A 20,230-nucleotide genomic window follows, 5' to 3' on the forward strand; every position below is an offset into this window, starting at 1 on the left:
GGTGATATATTCAGGAAGTGATATATTCAGGCGGTGATATATTCAGGAAGTGATATATTCAGGAAGTGATATATTCAGGTGGTGATATATTCAGGTGGTGATATATTCAGGTGGTGATATATTCAGGTGGTGATATATTCAGGTGGTGATATATCCAGGTGGTGATATATTAAGGTGGTGATATATCCAGGTGGTGATATATTCAGGTGGTGATATATTAAGGTGGTGATATATTCAGGAGGTGATATATTCAGGTGGTGATATATCCAGGTGGTGATGGTGATATATTAAGGTGGTGATATATTCAGGAAGTGATATATTCAGGTGGTGATATATCCAGGTGGTGGTGGTGATATATTCAGGAAGTGATATATTCAGGTGGTGATATATTCAGGAAGTGATATATTAAGGAAGTGATATATTCAGGAAGTGATATATTAAGGAAGTGATATATTCAGGAAGTGATATATTCAGGTGGTGATATATTCAGGTGGTGATATATTCAGGTGGTGATATATTCAGGTGGTGATATATCCAGGTGGTGATATATCCAGGTGGTGATATATCCAGGTGGTGATATATCCAGGTGGTGATGGTGATATATCCAGATGGTGATGGTGATATATCCAGGTGGTGATATATCCAGGTGGTGATGGTGATATATCCAGATGGTGATGGTGATATATCCAGGTGGTGATATATCCAGGTGGTGATATATCCAGGTGGTGATATATCCAGGTGGTGATATATTCAGGAGGTGATATATCCAGGTGGTGATATATCCAGGTGGTGATATATCCAGGTGGTGATATATCCAGGTGGTGGTGGTGATATATCCATGTGGTGATATATTCAGGTGGTGATATATTCAGGTGGTGATATATCCAGGTGGTGATATATCCAGGTGGTGATATATTCAGGTGGTGATATATTCAGGTGGTGATATATCCAGGTGGTGATATATCCAGGTGGTGATATATCCAGGTGGTGATATATCCAGGTGGTGATATATCCAGGTGGTGATATATCCAGGTGGTGATATATCCAGGTGGTGATATATCCAGGTGGTGATGGTGATATATCCAGATGGTGATGGTGATATATCCAGATATGTTCCACTCAGTGGACGAGTAGAAATGAATATTATCAGGTCAAAAATATTTGAGAGTTTTCACATCAAGTAATCTGGATGTGTGTGTGTGTGTAGGTGTGTGTGTGTGTGCGCGCGTGTGTGTGCGTGTGTGTCTGTGCGCGCGCGTGCGTCTGTGCGTGTGTGTGTGTGGGCCCCTGCCAGATGTCATACTGTAGCTAGCTGCTGCTGCTGTCGGGTGCCAGTGTTGTTTCCCCCCCCCACACACACACACATAGGGCCAGGGCCAAGCAGAACGGCCGTGAGCTGCAGTCTGCCAGCTCTGTGTGAGGCCGCTCTACACAAACATTCACCCATCACCGACCCCTGGCCCCGAGCCTTCAGCCCCCACCTCATCCCCTGTGTTGCTCTTGGAGCCTATGGGCCTGTTGGAGCCTCTTTACCTACAGCCTTGTAGCCAGCCCAGCATTGCTCTCTCATATCCTCCCCTCCCCCCTTCTCTCCCTTCCCTCCTCTCTCTCCACCTCTCCTCTCCCCTCCTCTCCTCTCCCCTCCCCTCTCTCCTTTCTCCTCCCCTCCCCTCTCTCCTCCTCTCCTCTCCCCTCCCCTCCCCTCTCTCCTCCTTTCTCCTCCTCTCCCCACCTCTCCTCTCCCCACCTCTCCTTTCTCCTCCACTCCCTACCTCTCCTTTCTCCTCCACTCCCTCTCCTCTCCTCTCCCCTCCTCTCTCATCCTCTCCCCTCCTCGCCTCCTCTCCTCTCATTTCTCCTTCTCTCCTCTCCCCACCTCTCCTCTCCTCTCCTCCTTTCTCCTCCTCTCTCACCTCCTCTCCTCCTCTCCTCTCCTCCTCTCCTCTTCTCTTCTCTTCTCCTCTCCTCCCTCCCTCCCCTCTCTCCTCCCCTCTCTCCTCTTCCCTTCTCTTCTCCTCTCTTCCTCTCCTCTCTCTCTCTTCTCTTCTCTTCTCCTCTCCTCTCCCCACCTCTCCTCTCCTTTCTCCTCCTCTCCCTCTCCTCTCCTCTCCCCTCCTCTCTCATCCTCTCCCCTCCTCGCCTCCTCTCCTCTCATTTCTCCTTCTCTCCTCTCCCCACCTCTCTTCTCCTCTCCTCCTCCCTCCTCCCCTCTCTCCTCTTCTCTTCTCCTCTCCTCTCCTCCTCCTCCTCCTCCTCCTCCTCTCTTCTCCTCTCCTCTCTCCACCTCTCCTCCTCTCCTCCTCCCCTCTCTCCTCCTCCCCTCTCTTCTCCTCTCCTCCTCTCCTCTCTCCTCCTCTCCTGTCATCCTCTCTCCTCTCCTCTCCTCTCCTGTCATCCTCTCTCCTCTCCTCTCCTCTCCTCTCCTCTCCCCTCCTCTCCTCCTCCCCTCTCTCCTCCTCTCCTCTCCTCCTCTCCTCTCCCCTCCACTGCCCTCCAGGCTCTTGTGTTTCTCAGATGAACCCTCTTTTAATGATTGGAGCTGACTGAAGTTAATGTCCATGACAGGCAGTCATGTCCTGTTGTCTCTGAGAACCAGAGAGGACCGACACTATTTATACAAACGTATGTGGACAAACCTTCGCTGACAGGTGTATAAAATTGAGCACACTGCCATGCAATCTCCATAGACAAACATTGCCAGTAGAATGGGCCTTACTGAAGAGCTAAGTGAGTTTCAACGTGGCACCGTCCAACAAGTCAGTTTGTCCAATTTCTGCCCTGCTAGAGCTGCCCCGGGGTCAACTGTAAGTGCTGTTATTGTGAAGGGGAAACGTCTAGGAGCAACAACGGCTCAGCCGTGAAGTGGTAGACCACACAAGCTCACAGAACGGGACCAACGTGTGCTGAATCGTTTAGTATGTAAAAATGGTCTGTCCTCGGGTTGTAACCCTCACTACCGAGTTCCAAACTACCTCTGGAAGCAACAACAACACTGTTGGTCGGGAGCTTCATGTAATGGGTTTCCATGGCAGCCGCACACAATTTAATAATCTGAGTTTGGCGGATGCCAGGAGAACCCTACCTGCCCCAATGCATAGTGTCAACTGTAAAGTTTGGTGGAGGAGGAATAATGGTCTGGGGCTGTTTTTCATGGTTCGGGACCCTTAGTTCCAGTGGAGGGAAAACTTAACGCTACAACATACAATGACATTCTAGATGATTCTGTGCTTCCAACTTTGTGGCAACAGTTTGGGGAAAGGCCATTTCCTGTTTCAGCATGACAATGCCCCCATGAACAAAATGAGGTCCATACAGAAATGGTTTGTCGAGATCGGTGTGGAAGAACTTGACTGGCCAGCACAGAGCCCTGACCTCAACCCCATCGAACACCTTTGGGATGAATTGGACCACGAGCCAGGACTAATCGCTAAACATCAGCACCCGACCTCACTAATGCTCTTGTGGCTGAATGGAAGCTAGTCCCCGCAGCAATGTTCCAACATCTAGTGGAAGGCCTTCCCAGAAGAGTGGAGGCTGTTATAGCAGCAATGTTCCAACATCTAGTGGAAAGCCTCCCAGAAGAGTGGAGGCTGTTATAGCAACAATGTTCCGACATCTAGTGGAAAGTCTTCCCAGAAGAGTGGAGGCTGTTATAGCAGCAATGTTCCAACATCTAGTGGAAAGCCTCCCAGAAGAGTGGAGGCTGTTATAGCAGCAATGTTCCTACATCTAGTGGAAAGCCTTCCCAGAAGAGTGGAGGCTGTTATAGCAGCAATGTTCCAACATCTAGTGGAAAGCCTTCCCAGAAGAGTGGAGGCTGTTATAGCAGCAATGTTCCAACATCTAGTGGAAAGCCTTCCCAGAAGAGTGGAGACTGTTATAGCAGCAATGTTCCAACATCTAGTGGAAAGCCTTCCCAGAAGAGTGGAGGCTGTTATAGCAGCAATGTTCCAACATCTAGTGGAAAGCCTTCCCAGAAGAGTGGAGACTGTTATAGCAGCAATGTTCCAACATCTAGTGGAAAGCCTTCCCAGAAGAGTGTAGGCTGTTATAGCAGTAATGTTCCAACATCTAGTGGAAAGCCTTCCCAGAAGAGTGGAGGCTGTTATAGCAGCAAAGGGGGGGGAACCAACTCCGTATTAATACCCATGATTTTGGAATGAGATGTTCGACTAGCAGGTGTCCACATACTTTTGGTAGTGTTGTTGAATGTTTTGTACTCTCTCTAAGAAGGTCAGGACAGATGGAGCAGGCTGGAGATCTCTCTAAGAGGCAGCCCTGTCTATATCAGACTACATGGTCAGGACTGATGGAGCAGGCTGGAGATCTCTCTAAGAGGCAGCCCTGTCTATCTCAGACTACAGGTTCAGGACTGATGGAGCAGGCTGGAGATCTCTCTAAGAGGCAGCCCTGTCTATCTCAGACTACATGTCCGACCACTGAAATCATTCCAATAAATACACTGATGATAAGTGCATCTCAGCTTGGTTCTAGTCAAGTCTCTTTGGTTGCTGAGTCACCGTGTGATGTCATCGGTGGGGGTGTGGTGTCATCGCAGGCTGCGGTGCCGGTTCCCGTGTCCATGTCCAAGCGGAGGGAGGACGAGGTGTCTGTGGGGAGCATGCCATTCGCCAAGCAGCCATCCAATCAGGCCTCGGACTACGCCAGCAGCCCGGTCAAGACCAAGACTGTCACAGGTAGGAACGGTCTCAATCTCTCTGGGTCTCCGTCTCTCTGGGTCTCCGTCTCTCTGGGTCTCCGTCTCTCTGGGTCTCCGTCTCTCTGGGTCTCCGTCTCTCTGGGTCTCCGTCTCTCTGGGTCTCCGCCTCTCTGGGTCTCTGCGTCTCTGGGTCTCCGTCTCTCTGGGTCTCCGTCTCTCTGGGTCTCCGTCTCTCTGGGTCTCCGTCTCTCTGGGTCTCCGTCTCTCTGGGTCTCCGTCTCTCTGGGTCTCCGTCTCTCTGGGTCTCCGTCTCTCTGGGTCTCCGTGTCTCTGGGTCTCCGTCTCTCTGGGTCTCCATCTCTCTGGGTCTCCGTCTCTCTGGGTCTCCGTCTCTCTGGGTCTCTGCGTCTCTGGGTCTCCGTCTCTCTGGGTCTCCATCTCTCTGTGTCTCCATCTCTCTGGGTCTCTGCCTCTCTGGGTCTCTGCGTCTCTGGGTCTCCATCTCTCTGGGTCTCCGTCTCTCTGGTCTCTATCTCTCTGGGTCTCTATCTCTCTGGGTCTCTGTCTCTCTATCTCTCTGGGTCTCTATCTATCTGGGTCTCTGTCTCTCTATCTCTATGTCTCTTTATCTCTCCGTGTGTCTGTTTATTGTATCTGGGCCCAGAAGCTGTTTTACACCACTTTTCCACTTACTGGGACCCCTCTCATTGAAAACAGTCATCTGCCATCTTTTCCTTGCATGAGATGCCGGTGGAGAGAAACATACTCCTCCCATTCCCTCCAGCACGGTGTCTCGGGGTTCAGCTGGAAACTCTGGGCTGCTGGAGGAGAGGGAGGGAGGGAGGAGAGGAGGTGCAGAGAAACATACTCCTCCCATTCCCTCCAGCATGGTGTCTCGGGGTTCAGCTGGAAACTGGGCTGCTGGAGGAGAGGGAGGGAGGGAGGAGAGGAGGTGCAGAGAAACATACTCCTCCCATTCCCTCCAGCATGGTGTCTCGGGGTTCAGCTGGAAACTCTGAGCTGCTGGAGGAGAGGGAGGGAGGAGAGGAGGAAGGGAGGGAGGAGAGGAGGAAGGGAGGGAGGAGAGGAGGAAGGGAGGGAGGAGGAGGAAGGGAGGAGAGGAGGAAGGGAGGGGAGAGGAGGAAGGGAGGGAGGAGGAGGAAGGGAGGAGAGGAGGAAGGGAGGGGAGAGGAGGAAGGGAGGAGGAAGGGAGGGATGAGGAGGAAGGGAGGAGAGGAGGGGAGGAAGAGAGGGAGGGGATGAGGGAGGAAGGGAGGGAGGAGGAGGAAGGGGGAGGAAGGGAGGGGAGGAGGAAGGGATGATGAAGAGAGGAGGAAGGGAGGAAGGGAGGAGAGGAGGGGAGGAAGAAAGGAGAGGAGGAAGAGAGGGAGGGGATGAGGGAGGAAGGGAGGAGAAGAGGAGGAAGGGAGGGGATGAGGGAGGAAGGATGAAGGGAGGGGAAGAGGAAGGGAGGAGAGCAGGAAGGGATGAGAGGAGGAAGGGAGGGAGGAAGAAGGGAGGAGAGGAGGAAAGGTGAACTGAGTGAGGACACTGTTTCTGAGTTTGGCAGCAGGCTACATACACCAAGGTCCATATCCACAAAGAGTCTTGGAATAGGACTGATCTAGGATCAGGTCATAAAGTGTCTCAGAGAAGGAGATCTAGGATCAGGTCATAAAGAGTCTCCGAGTAGGATATCTAGGATCAGGTCATAAAGAGTCTCAGAGTAGGAGATCTAGGATCAGATCATAAAGAGTCTCAGTAGGAGTGGTGATCTAGGATCAGGTCATAAAGAGTCTCAGAGTAGGACTGTTCTAGGATCAGGTCATAAAGAGTCTCCGTAGGAGTGGTGATCTAGGATCAGGTCATAAAGAGTCTCAGTAGGAGTGGTGATCTAGGATCAGGTCATAAAGAGTCTCCGTAGGAGTGGTGATCTAGGATCAGGTCATAAAGAGTCTCAGTAGGAGTGGTGATCTAGGATCAGGTCATAAAGAGTCTCAGTAGGAGTGGTGATCTAGGATCAGGTCATAAAGAGTCTCCGTAGGAGTGGTGATCTAGGATCAGGTCATAAAGAGTCTCAGAGAAGGAGATCTAGGATCAGGTCATAAAGAGTCTCAGAGTAGGAGATCTAGGATCAGGTCATAAAGAGTTTCAGTGTAGGAGATCTAGGATCAGGTCATAAAGAGTCTCAGTAGGAGTGGTGATCTACGATCAGGTTGTCCTTTTAGATGAATACGACTACATGGACAGATGGGACCTGATCCTAGATCCTAATGATTAAGACTACATGGACAGATCCTAGATCCTAATGAATAAGACTACATGAACCTGATCCTAGATCCTAATGAATAAGACTACATGAACCTGATCCTAGATCCTAATGACTAAGACTACATAGACAGATGGGACCTGATCCTACTGACTACATAGACAGATGGGACCTGATCCTAGATCCTAATGAATAAGACTACATGAACCTGACCCTAGATCATAATGAATAAGTGTCATGAACCTGACCCTAGATCATAATGAATAAGTGTCATGGACCTGATCCTAGATCCTAATGAATAAGACTACATGGACCTGATCCTAGATCCTAATGAATAAGACTCATGGACAGATCCTAGACCACCAGCCCTACTGTGAGATGATTTGTGGATACAGGCCCTGTCTTACATACACCAGTCTGTCTAGTAAACCAGACTTACTCTCCATCTCAATCACCTACCGTATTTAGTTTTCTACAGTAAACACCTACTGTATTTACCTACTGTATTCACCTACTGTATTTACCTACTGTATTTACCTACAGTATTCACCTACTGAATTCACCTACTGTATTTACCTACAGTATTCACCTACTGTATTTACCTACAGTATTTACCTACTGTATTCACCTACTGTATTTACCTACTGTATTTACCCACAGAATTCACCTACAGTAATCACCTACTGTATTTACCTACAGTATTCACCTACAGTATTCACCTACTGTATTTACCTACAGTATTCACCTACTGTATTTACCTACAGTATTCACCTACTGTATTTACCTACAGTATTCACCTACTGTATTTACCTACTGTATTTACCTACTGTATTCACCTACTGTATTTACCTACAGTATTCACCTACAGTATTGAGGTTTCTACCATAATCACCTACATTATTTAGGTTTCTACCATAATTACCTACAGTATTCAGGTTTCTACAGTATTCACCTACAGTATTGAGGTTTCTACAGTATTCACCTACAGTATTCAGGTTTCTACCATAATTACCTACATTATTCAGGTTTCTACAGTATTCACCTACAGTATTCAGGTTTCTACAGTATTCACCTACAGTATTGAGGTTTCTACCATAATTACCTACAGTATTGAGGTTCCTACAGTATTCACCTACAGTATTCAGGTTTCTACAGTATTCACCTACAGTATTGAGGTTTCTACAGTATTCACCTACAGTATTGAGGTTTCTACCATAATTACCTACAGTATTGAGGTTTCTACAGTATTCACCTACAGTATTGAGGTTTCTACAGTACAGTATTCAGGTTTCTACAGTATTCACCTACAGTATTGAGGTTTCTACCATAATTACCTACAGTATTGAGGTTTCTACAGTATTCACCTATAGTATTCAGGTTTCTACCATAATTATCTACAGTATTGAGGTTTCTACAGTAATCACCTACAGTATTCCGGTTTCTACCATAATTACCTACAGTATTCACCTACAGTATTGAGGTTTCTACAGTATTCACCTACAGTATTGAGGTTTCTACAGTATTCACCTACAGTATTGAGGTTTCTACAGTATTCACCTACAGTATTGAGGTTTCTACAGTATTCACCTACAGTATTCAGGTTTCTACAGTATTCACCTACAGTATTCACCTACAGTAATCACCTACAGTATTGAGGTTTCTACAGTATTCACCTACAGTATTCAGGTTTCTACCATAATTACCTACAGTATTGAGGTTTCTACAGTAATCACCTACAGTATTGAGGTTTCTACAGTAAATCACCTACAGTATTCACCTACAGTATTGAGGTTTCTACAGTAATCACCTACAGTATTCACCTACAGTATTGAGGTTTCTACAGTATTCACCTACAGTATTGAGGTTTCTACAGTATTCACCTACAGTATTGAGGTTTCTACAGTATTCACCTACAGTATTTAGATTTCTACAGTATTCACCTACAGTATTGAGGTTTCTACAGTATTCACCTACAGTATTGAGGTTTCTACCATATTCACCTACAGTATTGAGGTTTCTACAGTATTCACCTACAGTATTGAGGTTTCTACAGTATTGAGGTTTCTACACTATTCACCTACAGTATTGAGGTTTCTACAGTATTCACCTACAGTATTCAGGTTTCTACAGTATTCACCTACAGTATTCAGGTTTCTACAGTATTCACCTACAGTATTGAGGTTTCTACCATAATTGCCTACAGTATTGAGGTTTCTACAGTATTCACCTACAGTATTGAGGTTTCTACAGTATTCACCTACAGTATTCAGTTTCCACAGTATTCACCTACAGTATTTAGGTTTCTACCATAATTACCTACAGTATTGAGGTTTCTACAGTATTCAGGTTTCTACAGTCTTGAGGTTTCTACAGTATTCACCTACAGTATTTAGGTTTCTACAGTATTCACCTACAGTATTGAGGTTTCTACAGTATTCACCTACATTATTGAGGTTTCTACAGTATTCACCTACAGTATTGAGGTTTCTACCATAATTACCTACAGTATTGAGGTTTCTACAGTATTCACCTACATTATTGAGGTTTCTACAGTAATCACCTACAGTATTGAGATTTCTACAGTATTGAGGTTTCTACAGTATTCACCTACAGTATTGAGGTTTCTACCATAATTACCTACAGTATTCACCTACAGTATTGAGGTTTCTACAGTATTCACCTACAGTATTGAGGTTTCTACAGTATTCACCTACAGTATTGAGATTTCTACAGTATTTGCCTACAGTATTGAGGTTTCTACAGTATTCACCTACAGTATTTAGGTTTCTACAGTATTCACCTACAGTATTCACCTACAGTATTGAGGTTTCTACAGTATTCACCTACAGTATTCAGGTTTCTACAGTATGCACCTACAGTATTGAGGTTTCTACAGTATTCACCTACAGTATTCAGGTTTCTACAGTATTCACCTACAGTATTCAGGTTTCTACAGTATTCACCTACAGTATTCAGGTTTCTACAGTATTCACCTACAGTATTGAGACTTCAGCTCCTCTAAGGCACATCACGGTTCAACAAGGCCTACAGTATTGAGCTCCTCTAAGTCACGTCACGGTTCAACAAGGCCAACAGTATTGAGCTCCTCTAAGCCACATCACGGTTCAACAAGGCCTACAGTATTGAGCGGTTCAACAAGGCCAACAGTATTGAGCTCCTCTAAGGCACGTCACGGTTCAACAAGGCCTACAATATTGAGCTCCTCTAAGGCACGTCACGGTTCAACAAGGCCTACAGTATTGAGCTCCTCTAAGGCACGTCACGGTTCAACAAGGCCTACAGTATTGAGCTCCTCTAAGGCACGTCACGGTTCAACAAGGCCAACAGTATTGAGCTCCTCTAAGGCACATCATGGTTCAACAGCTCCTCTAAGGCACGTCACGGTTCAACAAGGCCTACAGTATTGAGCTCCTCTAAGACACATCACGGTTCAACAAGGCCAACAGTATTGAGCTCCTCTAAGACACATCACGGTTCAACAAGGCCAACAGTATTGAGCTCCTCTAAGACACATCACGGTTCAACAAGGCCAACAGTATTGAGCTCCTCTAAGGCACATCATGGTTCAACAGCTCCTCTAAGGCACGTCACGGTTCAACAAGGCCTACAGTATTGAGCTCCTCTAAGACACATCACGGTTCAACAAGGCCAACAGTATTGAGCTCCTCTAAGACACATCACGGTTCAACAAGGCCAACAGTATTGAGCTCCTCTAAGACACATCACGGTTCAACAAGGCCAACAGATTGCAACAAGCAGCGTTCATTGGAAAACAGCATGTTGTTTTTTTTATTAGTTGAGTGCCTTTGGAAATGTCTTCCCACCAGGAGATGAGATGCTTTCCTCTCAGTGAAGTCATTTTTCTCACTGTAAATACGAGCGTGTGTATTTTCCCCCCGTTGAGTGTTTTGATAGGAAAATGCTCCTATGACATTTCTAGCACTAAATAATCCATTAGGGCTCTTTCCAGGCTCTTTAAAGATGCTGAAAAGCACAGCAGTGAAAAGGTCAAGCAGTGTTTTTTTAAATCTCCACTAATGCCTTTCCTCCCCCATATCGCACTGCCTTTGTTTATCCTCATCTATTACAGTACATTCCCTCATTAAAATGGAGTTGGTAAACAGTCCGTAAACAGTCGGTAAACAGTCAGTAAACAGTCGGTAAACAGTCAGCCGGGGCTCCCAGTGTATACAAACCGCTCTAGCAGTCTGCATCGTGTCAGTAGCACCTTCTCAGAGCTCCACCTTGGGTCCTGTTGTCTGTCTGCCAGTCGGTAAACAGTCAGTAAACAGTCAGCCGGGGCTCCCAGTGTATACAAACCGCTCTAGCAGTCTGCATCGTGTCAGTAGCACCTTCTCAGAGCTCCACCTTGGGTCCTGTTGTCTGTCTGCCAGTCGGTAAACAGTCTGTAAACAGTCGGTAAACAGTCAGCCGGGGCTCCCAGTGTATACAAACCGCTCTAGCAGTCTGCATCGTGTCAGTAGCACCTTCTCAGAGCTCCACCTTGGGTCCTGTTGTCTGTCTGCCAGTCCGTAAACAGTCCGTAAACAGTCGGTAAACAGTCGGTAAACAGTCAGCCGGGGCTCCCAGTGTATACAAACCGCTCTAGCAGTCTGCATCGTGTCAGTAGCACCTTCTCAGAGCTCCACCTTGGGTCCTGTTGTCTGTCTGCCAGTCCGTAAACAGTCGGTAAACAGTCAAACAGTCAGCCGGGGCTCCCAAAGTCTGCAGTGTCAGGCACCTTCTCAAACAGTCCTGTTGTCTGTGTGCCAGCCAGTCCGGTCAGCTCCCAGTGTATACAAACCGCTCTAGCAGTCTGCATCGTGTCAGTAGCACCTTCTCAGAGCTCCACCTTGGGTCCTGTTGTCTGTCTGCCAGTCCGTAAACAGTCGGTAAACAGTCAGCCGGGGCTCCCAGTGTATACAGTGCCATCCCAGAACAGATGTAAAAGTTACAAATCGTTTCCTGGTGTAGAATCAGAAACAGGACGTTTTGGGCTAAAAGCATTTAGTCCGTTGGTTGTTGTTGTGTAACAATACGCCTCCTTTCCCCTTCAGTCAGACCTGCTCTGGTTCAACTCCTCTCCCCTTCAGTCAGACCTGCTCTGGTTCAACTCCTCTCCCCTAGTTCAGTCAGACCTGCTCTGGTTCAACTCCTCTCCCCTTCAGTCAGACCTGCTCTGGTTCAGTCAGACCTGCTCTGGTTCAACTCCTCTCCTCTAGTTCAGTCAGACCTGCTCTGGTTCAACTCCTCTCCCCTTCAGTCAGACCTGCTCTGGTTCAACTCCTCTCCCCTTCAGTCAGACCTGCTCTGGTTCAACTCCTCTCCCCTAGTTCAGTCAGACCTGCTCTGGTTCAACTCCTCTCCTCTAGTTCAGTCAGACCTGCTCTGGTTCAACTCCTCTCCCTAGTTCAGTCAGACCTGCTCTGGTTCAACTCCTCTTCCCTAGTTCAGTCAGACCTGCTCTGGTTCAACTCCTCTCCCCTAGTTCAGTCAGACCTGCTCTGGTTCAACTCCTCTCCCCTAGTTCAGTCAGACCTGCTCTGGTTCAACTCCTCTCCCCTTGTTCAGTCAGACCTGCTCTGGTTCAACTCCTCTCCCCTAGTTCAGTCAGACCTGCTCTGGTTCAACTCCTCTCCCCTAGTTCAGTCAGACCTGCTCTGGTTCAACTCCTCTCCTCTTCAGTCAGACCTGCTCTGGTTCAACTCCTCTCCCCTAGTTCAGTCAGACCTGCTCTGGTTCAACTCCTCTCCCCTAGTTCAGTCAGACCTGCTCTGGTTCAACTCCTCTCCCCTTCAGTCAGACCTGCTCTGGTTCAACTCCTCTCCCCTAGTTCAGTCAGACCTGCTCTGGTTCAACTCCTCTCCTCTTCAGTCAGACCTGCTCTGGTTCAACTCCTCTCCCCTTCAGTCAGACCTGCTCTGGTTCAACTCCTCTCCCCTTCAGTCAGACCTGCTCTGGTTCAACTCCTCTCCCCTTCAGTCAGACCTGCTCTGGTTCAACTCCTCTCCCCTTCAGTCAGACCTGCTCTGGTTCAACTCCTCTCCCCTTCAGTCAGACCTGCTCTGGTTCAACTCCTCTCCCCTTCAGTCAGACCTGCTCTGGTTCAACTCCTCTCCCCTAGTTCAGTCAGACCTGCTCTGGTTCAACTCCTCTCCCCTTGTTCAGTCAGACCTGCTCTGGTTCAACTCCTCAGCTACAGCACGTAGCTTAGGATGCCTATCAAATGGAACCCTATTCCCTATATAGTGTACTACTATAGACCAGAACCCACCCTATTCCCTATATAGTGCACTACTATAGACCAGAACCCACCCTATTCCCTATATAGTGCACTACTATAGACCAGAGCCCACCCTATTCCCTATATAGTGCACTACTATAGACCAGAACCCACCCTATTCCCTATATAGTGCACTACTATAGACCAGAACCCACCCTATTCCCTATATAGTGCACTACTATAGACCAGAGCCCACCCTATTCCCTATATAGTGCACTACTATAGACCAGAGCCCACCCTATTCCCTATATAGTTCACTACTATAGACCAGGACCCTATTCCCTATATAGTGCACTACTATAGACCAGGACCCTATTCCCTATATAGAGCACTACTTTAGACCAGAGCCCTATTCCCTATATAGTGCACTACTATAGACCAGGACCCTATTCCATATATAGTGCACTACTATAGACCAGGACCCTATTCCCTATATAGTGCACTACTATAGACCAGGACCCTATTCCCTATATAGTGCACTACTATAGACCAGAGCCCTATTCCCTATATAGTGCACTACTATAGACCAGGACCCTATTCCCTATATAGTGCACTACTATAGACCAGGACCCTATTCCATATATAGTGCACTACTATAGACCAGGACCCTATTCCCTATATAGTGCACTACTATAGACCAGGACCCTATTCCCTATATAGTGCACTACTATAGACCAGGACCCTATTCCCTATATAGTGCACTACTATAGACCAGGACCCTATTCCCTATATAGTGCACTACTATAGACCAGGACCCTATTCCCTATATAGTGCACTACTATAGACCAGGACCCTATTCCATATATAGTGCACTACTATAGACCAGGACCAAAATGACACCCTAATCCCTATATAGTGCACTACTATAGACCAGGACCCTATTCCCTATATAGTGCACTACTATAGACCAGGACCCTATTCCCTATATAGTGCACTACTATAGACCAGGACCCTATTCCATATATAGTGCACTACTATAGATCAGGACCAAAATGACACCCTAATCCCTATATAGTGCACTACTATAGACCAGAGCCCTATTCCCTATATAGTGCACTACTATAGACCAGAGCCCTATTCCCTATATAGTGCACTACTATAGACCAGAGCCCTATTCCCTATATAGTGCACTACTATAGACCAGGACCCTATTCCCTATATAGTGCACTACTATAGACCAGAGCCCTATTCCCTATATAGTGCACTACTATAGACCAGGACCCTATTCCATATATAGTGCACTACTATAGACCAGGACCAAAATGACACCCTAATCCCTACATTTATTTATGTTTTTATTTCACCTTTATTTAACCAGGTGGCCAGTTGAGAACAAGTTCATTTAGACCAGGACCTGGCCCTATATAGTGCACTACTATAACCAGGACCCTATTCCATAGTGCACTACTATAGACACAGAGTTATTCACATGGAATAAACAACAACACAGACCCTATTCACATGGAGTAAACTAACAAACAGGACAGACACCTACCACGGAATAAACTACTAACACAGAGTTATTCACATGGAGTAAATAACAACACAGAGTTACACATGGAATAAACAACCAACACAGAGTTACACATGGAATAAACAAAAGAACACAGAGTTACACTACATGGAAATAAACAACAACACAGAGTTACACATGGAATAAACAAGTTCAACACAGAGTTAAAGCACATGGAGTAAACAACAACACAGAGTTACACACGGAATAAACAACAACACAGAGTTACACATGGAATAAAACAACAAGTTACACAGAGTTACACATGGAATAAACAACAACACAGAGTTACACATGGAATAAACAACAACACAGAGTTACACATGGAATAAACAACAACACAGAGTTACACATGGAATAAACAACAACACAGAGTTACACATGGAGTAAACAACAACACAGAGTTACACATGGAATAAACAACAACACAGAGTTACACATGGAATAAACAACAACACAGAGTTACACATGGAATAAACAACAAAAACACAGAGTTACACATGGAATAAACAACAACACAGAGTTACACATGGAGTAAACAACAACACAGAGTTACACATGGAATAAACAACAACAGAGTTACACATGGAAAACAACAACACAGAGTTACACATGGAGTAAACAAACAATGGGTTACACAGAGTTACACATGGAATAAACAACAACACAGAGTTACACATGGAATAAACAACAACACAGAGTTACACATGGAATAAACAACAACACAGAGTTACACATGGAGTAAACAACAACACAGAGTTACACATGGAATAAACAACAACACAGAGTTACACATGGAATAAACAACAACACAGAGTTACACATGGAGTAAACAACAACACAGAGTTACACATGGAATAAACAACAACACAGAGTTACACATGGAGTAAACAACAAACACAGAGTTACACATGGAGTAAACAACAACACAGAGTTACACATGGAGTAAACAACAACACAGAGGTACACATGGAATAAACAACAACACAGAGTTACACATGGAATAAACAACAACACAGAGTTACACATGGAATAAACAACAACACAGAGTTACACATGGAGTAAACAACAACACAGAGTTACACATGGAATAAACAAACGTACAGTCAATAAAACAATAGAAAAAAAAGTATATATACAGTGAGTGCAAATGAGGTGAGATAAGAGAGGTAAGGCAATAAATAGGCCATAGTGGTGAAGTAATTACAATATAGCAATTAAACACTGGAGTGATGGATGTGCAGAAGATGAATGTGCAAGTAGAGATACTGGGGAGCAAAGGAGCAAGATAAATAACAGTATGGGGATGAGGTAGTTGGATGGGCTGTTTACAGATGGGCTATGAACAGATGGGCTATGAACAGATGGGCTATTTACAGATGGGCTATGAACAGATGGGCTATGAACAGATGGGCTATGTACAGATGGGCTATGTACAGATGGGCTATGAACAGATGGGCTATGAACAGATGGGCTATGTACAGATGGGCTATTTACAGATGGGCTATGTACAGATGGACTATGAACAGGTGGGCTGTTTACAGATGGGCTATGAACAGGTGCAGTGATCTGTGAGCTGCTCTGACAGCTGGTGCTTAAAGCTAGTGAGGGAGATGTGAGTCTCCAGCTTCAGAGATTTTTGCAGTTCGTTCCAGTCATTGGCAGCAGAGAACTGGAAGGAAAGGCGGCCGAAGGAGGAATTGGCTTTGGGGGTGACCAGTGAGATATACCTGCTGCAGCGCGTGCTACGGGTGGGTGCTGCTATGGTGACCAGTGAGCTGAGATAAGGCGGGGCTTTACCTAGCAAAGACTTATAGATGACCTGGAGCCAGTGGGTTTGGCGGTGAATATGAAGCGAGGGCCAGCCAACGAGAGCGTACAGGTCGCAGTGGTGGGTGGTATATAGGGCTTTGGTGACAAAACGGATGGCACTGTGATAGACTGCATCCAATTTGCTGAGTAGAGTGTTGGAGGCTATTTTATAAATGACATCGCCAAAGTCGAGGATCGATAAGATGGTCAGTTTTACGAGGGTATGTTTGGCAGCATGAGTGAAGGATGCTTTGTTTGCGAAATAGGAAGCCAATTCTAGATTTAATTTTGGTTTGGAGATGTTTAATGTGAGTCTGGAAGGAGAGTTTACAGTCTAACCAGACACCTAGGTATTTTTAGATGTCCACATATTCTAAGTCAGAACCGGGCAGGTGCTGGCAGAGATCGGTTGAAGACCGTGCATTTGGTTTTACTTGCATTTAAGAGCAATTGGAGGCCACGGAAGGAGAGTTGTATGGCATTGAAGCCCGCCTGGAGGGTTGTTAACACAGTGTCCAAAGAAGGGCCGGAAGTATACAGAATGGTGTCGTCTGCGTAGAGGTGGATCAGAGACTCACCAGCAGCAAGAGCGACCTTATTGATATATACAGAGAAGAGAGTCGGTCCAAGAATTGAACCCTGTGGCATCCCCATAGAGACTGCCAGAGGCCCGGACAACAGGCCCTCCGATTGGACACACTGAACTCTATCAGAGAAGTAGTTGGTGAACCAGGTGAGGCAATCATTTGAGAAACCAAGGCAGTTGAGTCTGCCGATGAGGATGTGGTGATTGACAGAGTCTAAAGCCTTCGCTAGGTCGATCGAATAATGTCTCTTATCGATGGTGGTTATGATATCGTTTAGGGCCTTGAGCGTGGCTGAGGTAAACCCATGACCAGCTCTGAAACCAGGTTGCATAGTGGAGAAGGTACGTTGGGATTCGAAATGGTCAGTAATCTGTTTGTTAACTTGGCTTTCAAAGATCTTAGAGAGGCAGGGTAGGATAGATATTGGTCTGTAGCAGTTTGGGTCAAGAGTGCCCCCCCTTTGAAGAGGGGGATGACCGCGGCAGCTTTCCAATCTTTGGGAATCTCAGACGACACGAAAGAGAGGTTGAACAGGCTAGTAATAGGGGTTGCAACAATTTCGGCAGATAATTTTAGAAAGAGAGGGTCCAGATTGTCTAGCCCGGCTGATTTGTAGGGGTCCAGATTGTGCCGCTCTTTCAGAACATCAGCTGACTGGATTTGGGTGAAGGAGAAGTGGGGGAGGTTTGGGAGAGTTGATGTGGGGATACCGACTGAGGGAAGTTGTTTGTTTTTGACTCTATCTCTTTATTGGCTAGGAGAGGGCCTACATTGATACTTTGGCTGTGATTTGCTTATACCTGATCACATGCTTTCCCAGGGTATTGAATATTCATGTCCTCACTGATGTACTGATTGGCTAGGAGAGGGCCTACATTGATACGTTGGCTGTGATTTGTCTATACCTGATCACATGCTTTCCCAGGGTATTGAATATTCATGTTCTCTCTGATGTTCTGATTTGTTCCTTTGTATTCCTGGGAGGTTTTGGTTTCAGTCTTAAGGATCACCTCTGAGAGATCACTGAATCACTCATTAGTCTCATAATGGGAAAAAATAAAAGGACTTTCAAATGTTTTTTTGTGTGTAGTTCAAAGATCCCTTCAAAACAATTGTAATGGTAAGACTGTCTGCTTTCAATTGATCATTTGAGTCCATGCCTGGTACTTTATGAGGGAGAGAGAGAGAGGGAGAGAGAGAGAGAGAGAGAGAGAGAGAGGGAGGGAGGGAGGGAGATAGATAGAGAGAGACAGAGAGATAGAGAGAGACAGAGAGAGAGAGGGAGAGAGAGAGAGAGAGAGAGACAGAGAGACAGAGAGAGAGAGAGAGAGACAGAGAGAGAGAGAGAGAGAGAGAGAGAGACAGAGAGAGAGAGAGACAGAGAGAGAGAGAGAGACAGAGAGAGAGAGACAGAGAGAGAGAGAGAGAGAGAGAGAGAGAGAGAGAGAGAGAGAGAGAGAGAGATGTTTTGTTATACACAGACCCCATAACTACAGCTCTGTGGTAATCAGGAGGGACTGAGTGTGAGCCCTGCGAAGGGCCCTGGAACTCACACAGACCCCATAACTACAGCTCTGTGGTAATCAGGAGGGACTGAGCGTGAGCCCTGCGAGGTGGCCTGGAACTCACACAGACACACAGATCTATTTAATTTCCCCCAGTAGTGAGCTGAAGGCTGGATGATATCATAGATTAGGAAAGCCTCGCTCCTCTTCAACACTTGCCTGAGACTAGTGAGGGAGGACACCTCATCTTCACCACTGGCCGGCCTGAGACTAGTGAGGGAGGACACCTCCTCTTCACCACTGGCCTGAGACTAGTGAGGGAGGACACCTCCTCTTCACCACTGGCCTGAGACTAGTGAGGGAGGACACCTCCTCTTCACCACTAGCCTGAGACTAGTGAGGGAGGACACCTCCTCTTCACCACTGGCCTGAGACTAGTGAGGGAGGACACCTCCTCTTCACCACTGGCCTGAGACTAGTGAGGGAGGACACCTCCTCTTCACCACTGGCCGGCCTGAGACTAGTGAGGGAGGACACCTCCTCTTCACCACTGGCCTGAGACTAGTGAGGGAGGACACCTCATCTTCACCACTGGCCTGAGACTAGTGAGGGAGGACACCTCCTCTTCACCACTGGCCTGAGACTAGTGAGGGAGGACACCTCCTCTTCACCACTGGCCTGAGACTAGTGAGGGAGGACACCTCCTCTTCACCACTGGCCTGAGACTAGTGAGGGAGGACACCTCCTCTTCACCACTGGCCTGAGACTACTCTTCACCACTGGCCTGAGACTAGTGAGGGAGGACACCTCCTCTTCACCACTGGCCTGAGACTAGTGAGGGAGGACACCTCCGAACTTCGGCTTGCCTCCGACTGGGGCTTGTGACTGAAGGTGTCCACATACTTCCCAGCCATGTTGGACTGTGAGTGTTTTAACGGTTGTTCGGGCACACTATAAGCCGAAGTTCGTATCTAAAGTCTACGCCCCTTCGTCTGTGATTGGTCAACAGAAGGGATTATTCAATAAAGTCTACGCCCCTTCGTCTGTGATTGGTCAACAGTAGGGATTCTTCAATAAAGTCTACGCCCCTTCGTCTGTGATTGGTCAACAGTAGGGATTCTTCAATAAAGTCTACGCCCCTTCGTCTGTGATTGGTCAACAGTAGGGATTCTTCAATAAAAGTCTACGCCCCTTCGTCTGTGATTGGTCAACAGTAGGGATTCTTCAATAAAGTCTACGCCCCTTCGTCTGTGATTGGTCAACAGTAGGGATTCTTCAATAAAGTCTTTGTTGTCATTCGCCCCTTCGTCTGTGATTGGTCAACAGTAGGGATTCTTCAATAAAGTCTACGCCCCTTCGTCTGTGATTGGTCAACAGTAGGGATTCTTCAATAAAGTCTACGCCCCTTCGTCTGTGATTGGTCAACAGTAGGGATTCTTCAATAAAAGTCTTTGTTGTCATTCAACAAGAGGCGACTCGTTTTCATGCACATTTATACGGAATGATATTACACCAAACATCTTAGTTATAGAAGTAAAATTGTGCGACAAAATATCCCTTTCTTCAAAAACATAACTCAA

At 46.5% G+C, this 20,230-nt stretch overlaps 1 protein-coding gene across 1 annotated transcript in view; it reads left to right on the forward strand.

Moving 5' to 3' along the window:
- LOC135574943 (intermembrane lipid transfer protein VPS13B-like) overlaps positions 1-20,230 on the forward strand; it is a 415,456-nt gene that overhangs the window by 304,808 nt on the left and 90,418 nt on the right. Inside the window, 1 exon segment of the mRNA XM_065027065.1 lies at positions 4,559-4,697. Coding sequence (XP_064883137.1) covers positions 4,559-4,697 — 139 coding nt within the window.

Source organism: Oncorhynchus nerka, linkage group LG14 (genome assembly GCF_034236695.1).
Source record: "Oncorhynchus nerka isolate Pitt River linkage group LG14, Oner_Uvic_2.0, whole genome shotgun sequence".
NCBI classification, from domain to species: domain Eukaryota; kingdom Metazoa; phylum Chordata; class Actinopteri; order Salmoniformes; family Salmonidae; genus Oncorhynchus; species Oncorhynchus nerka.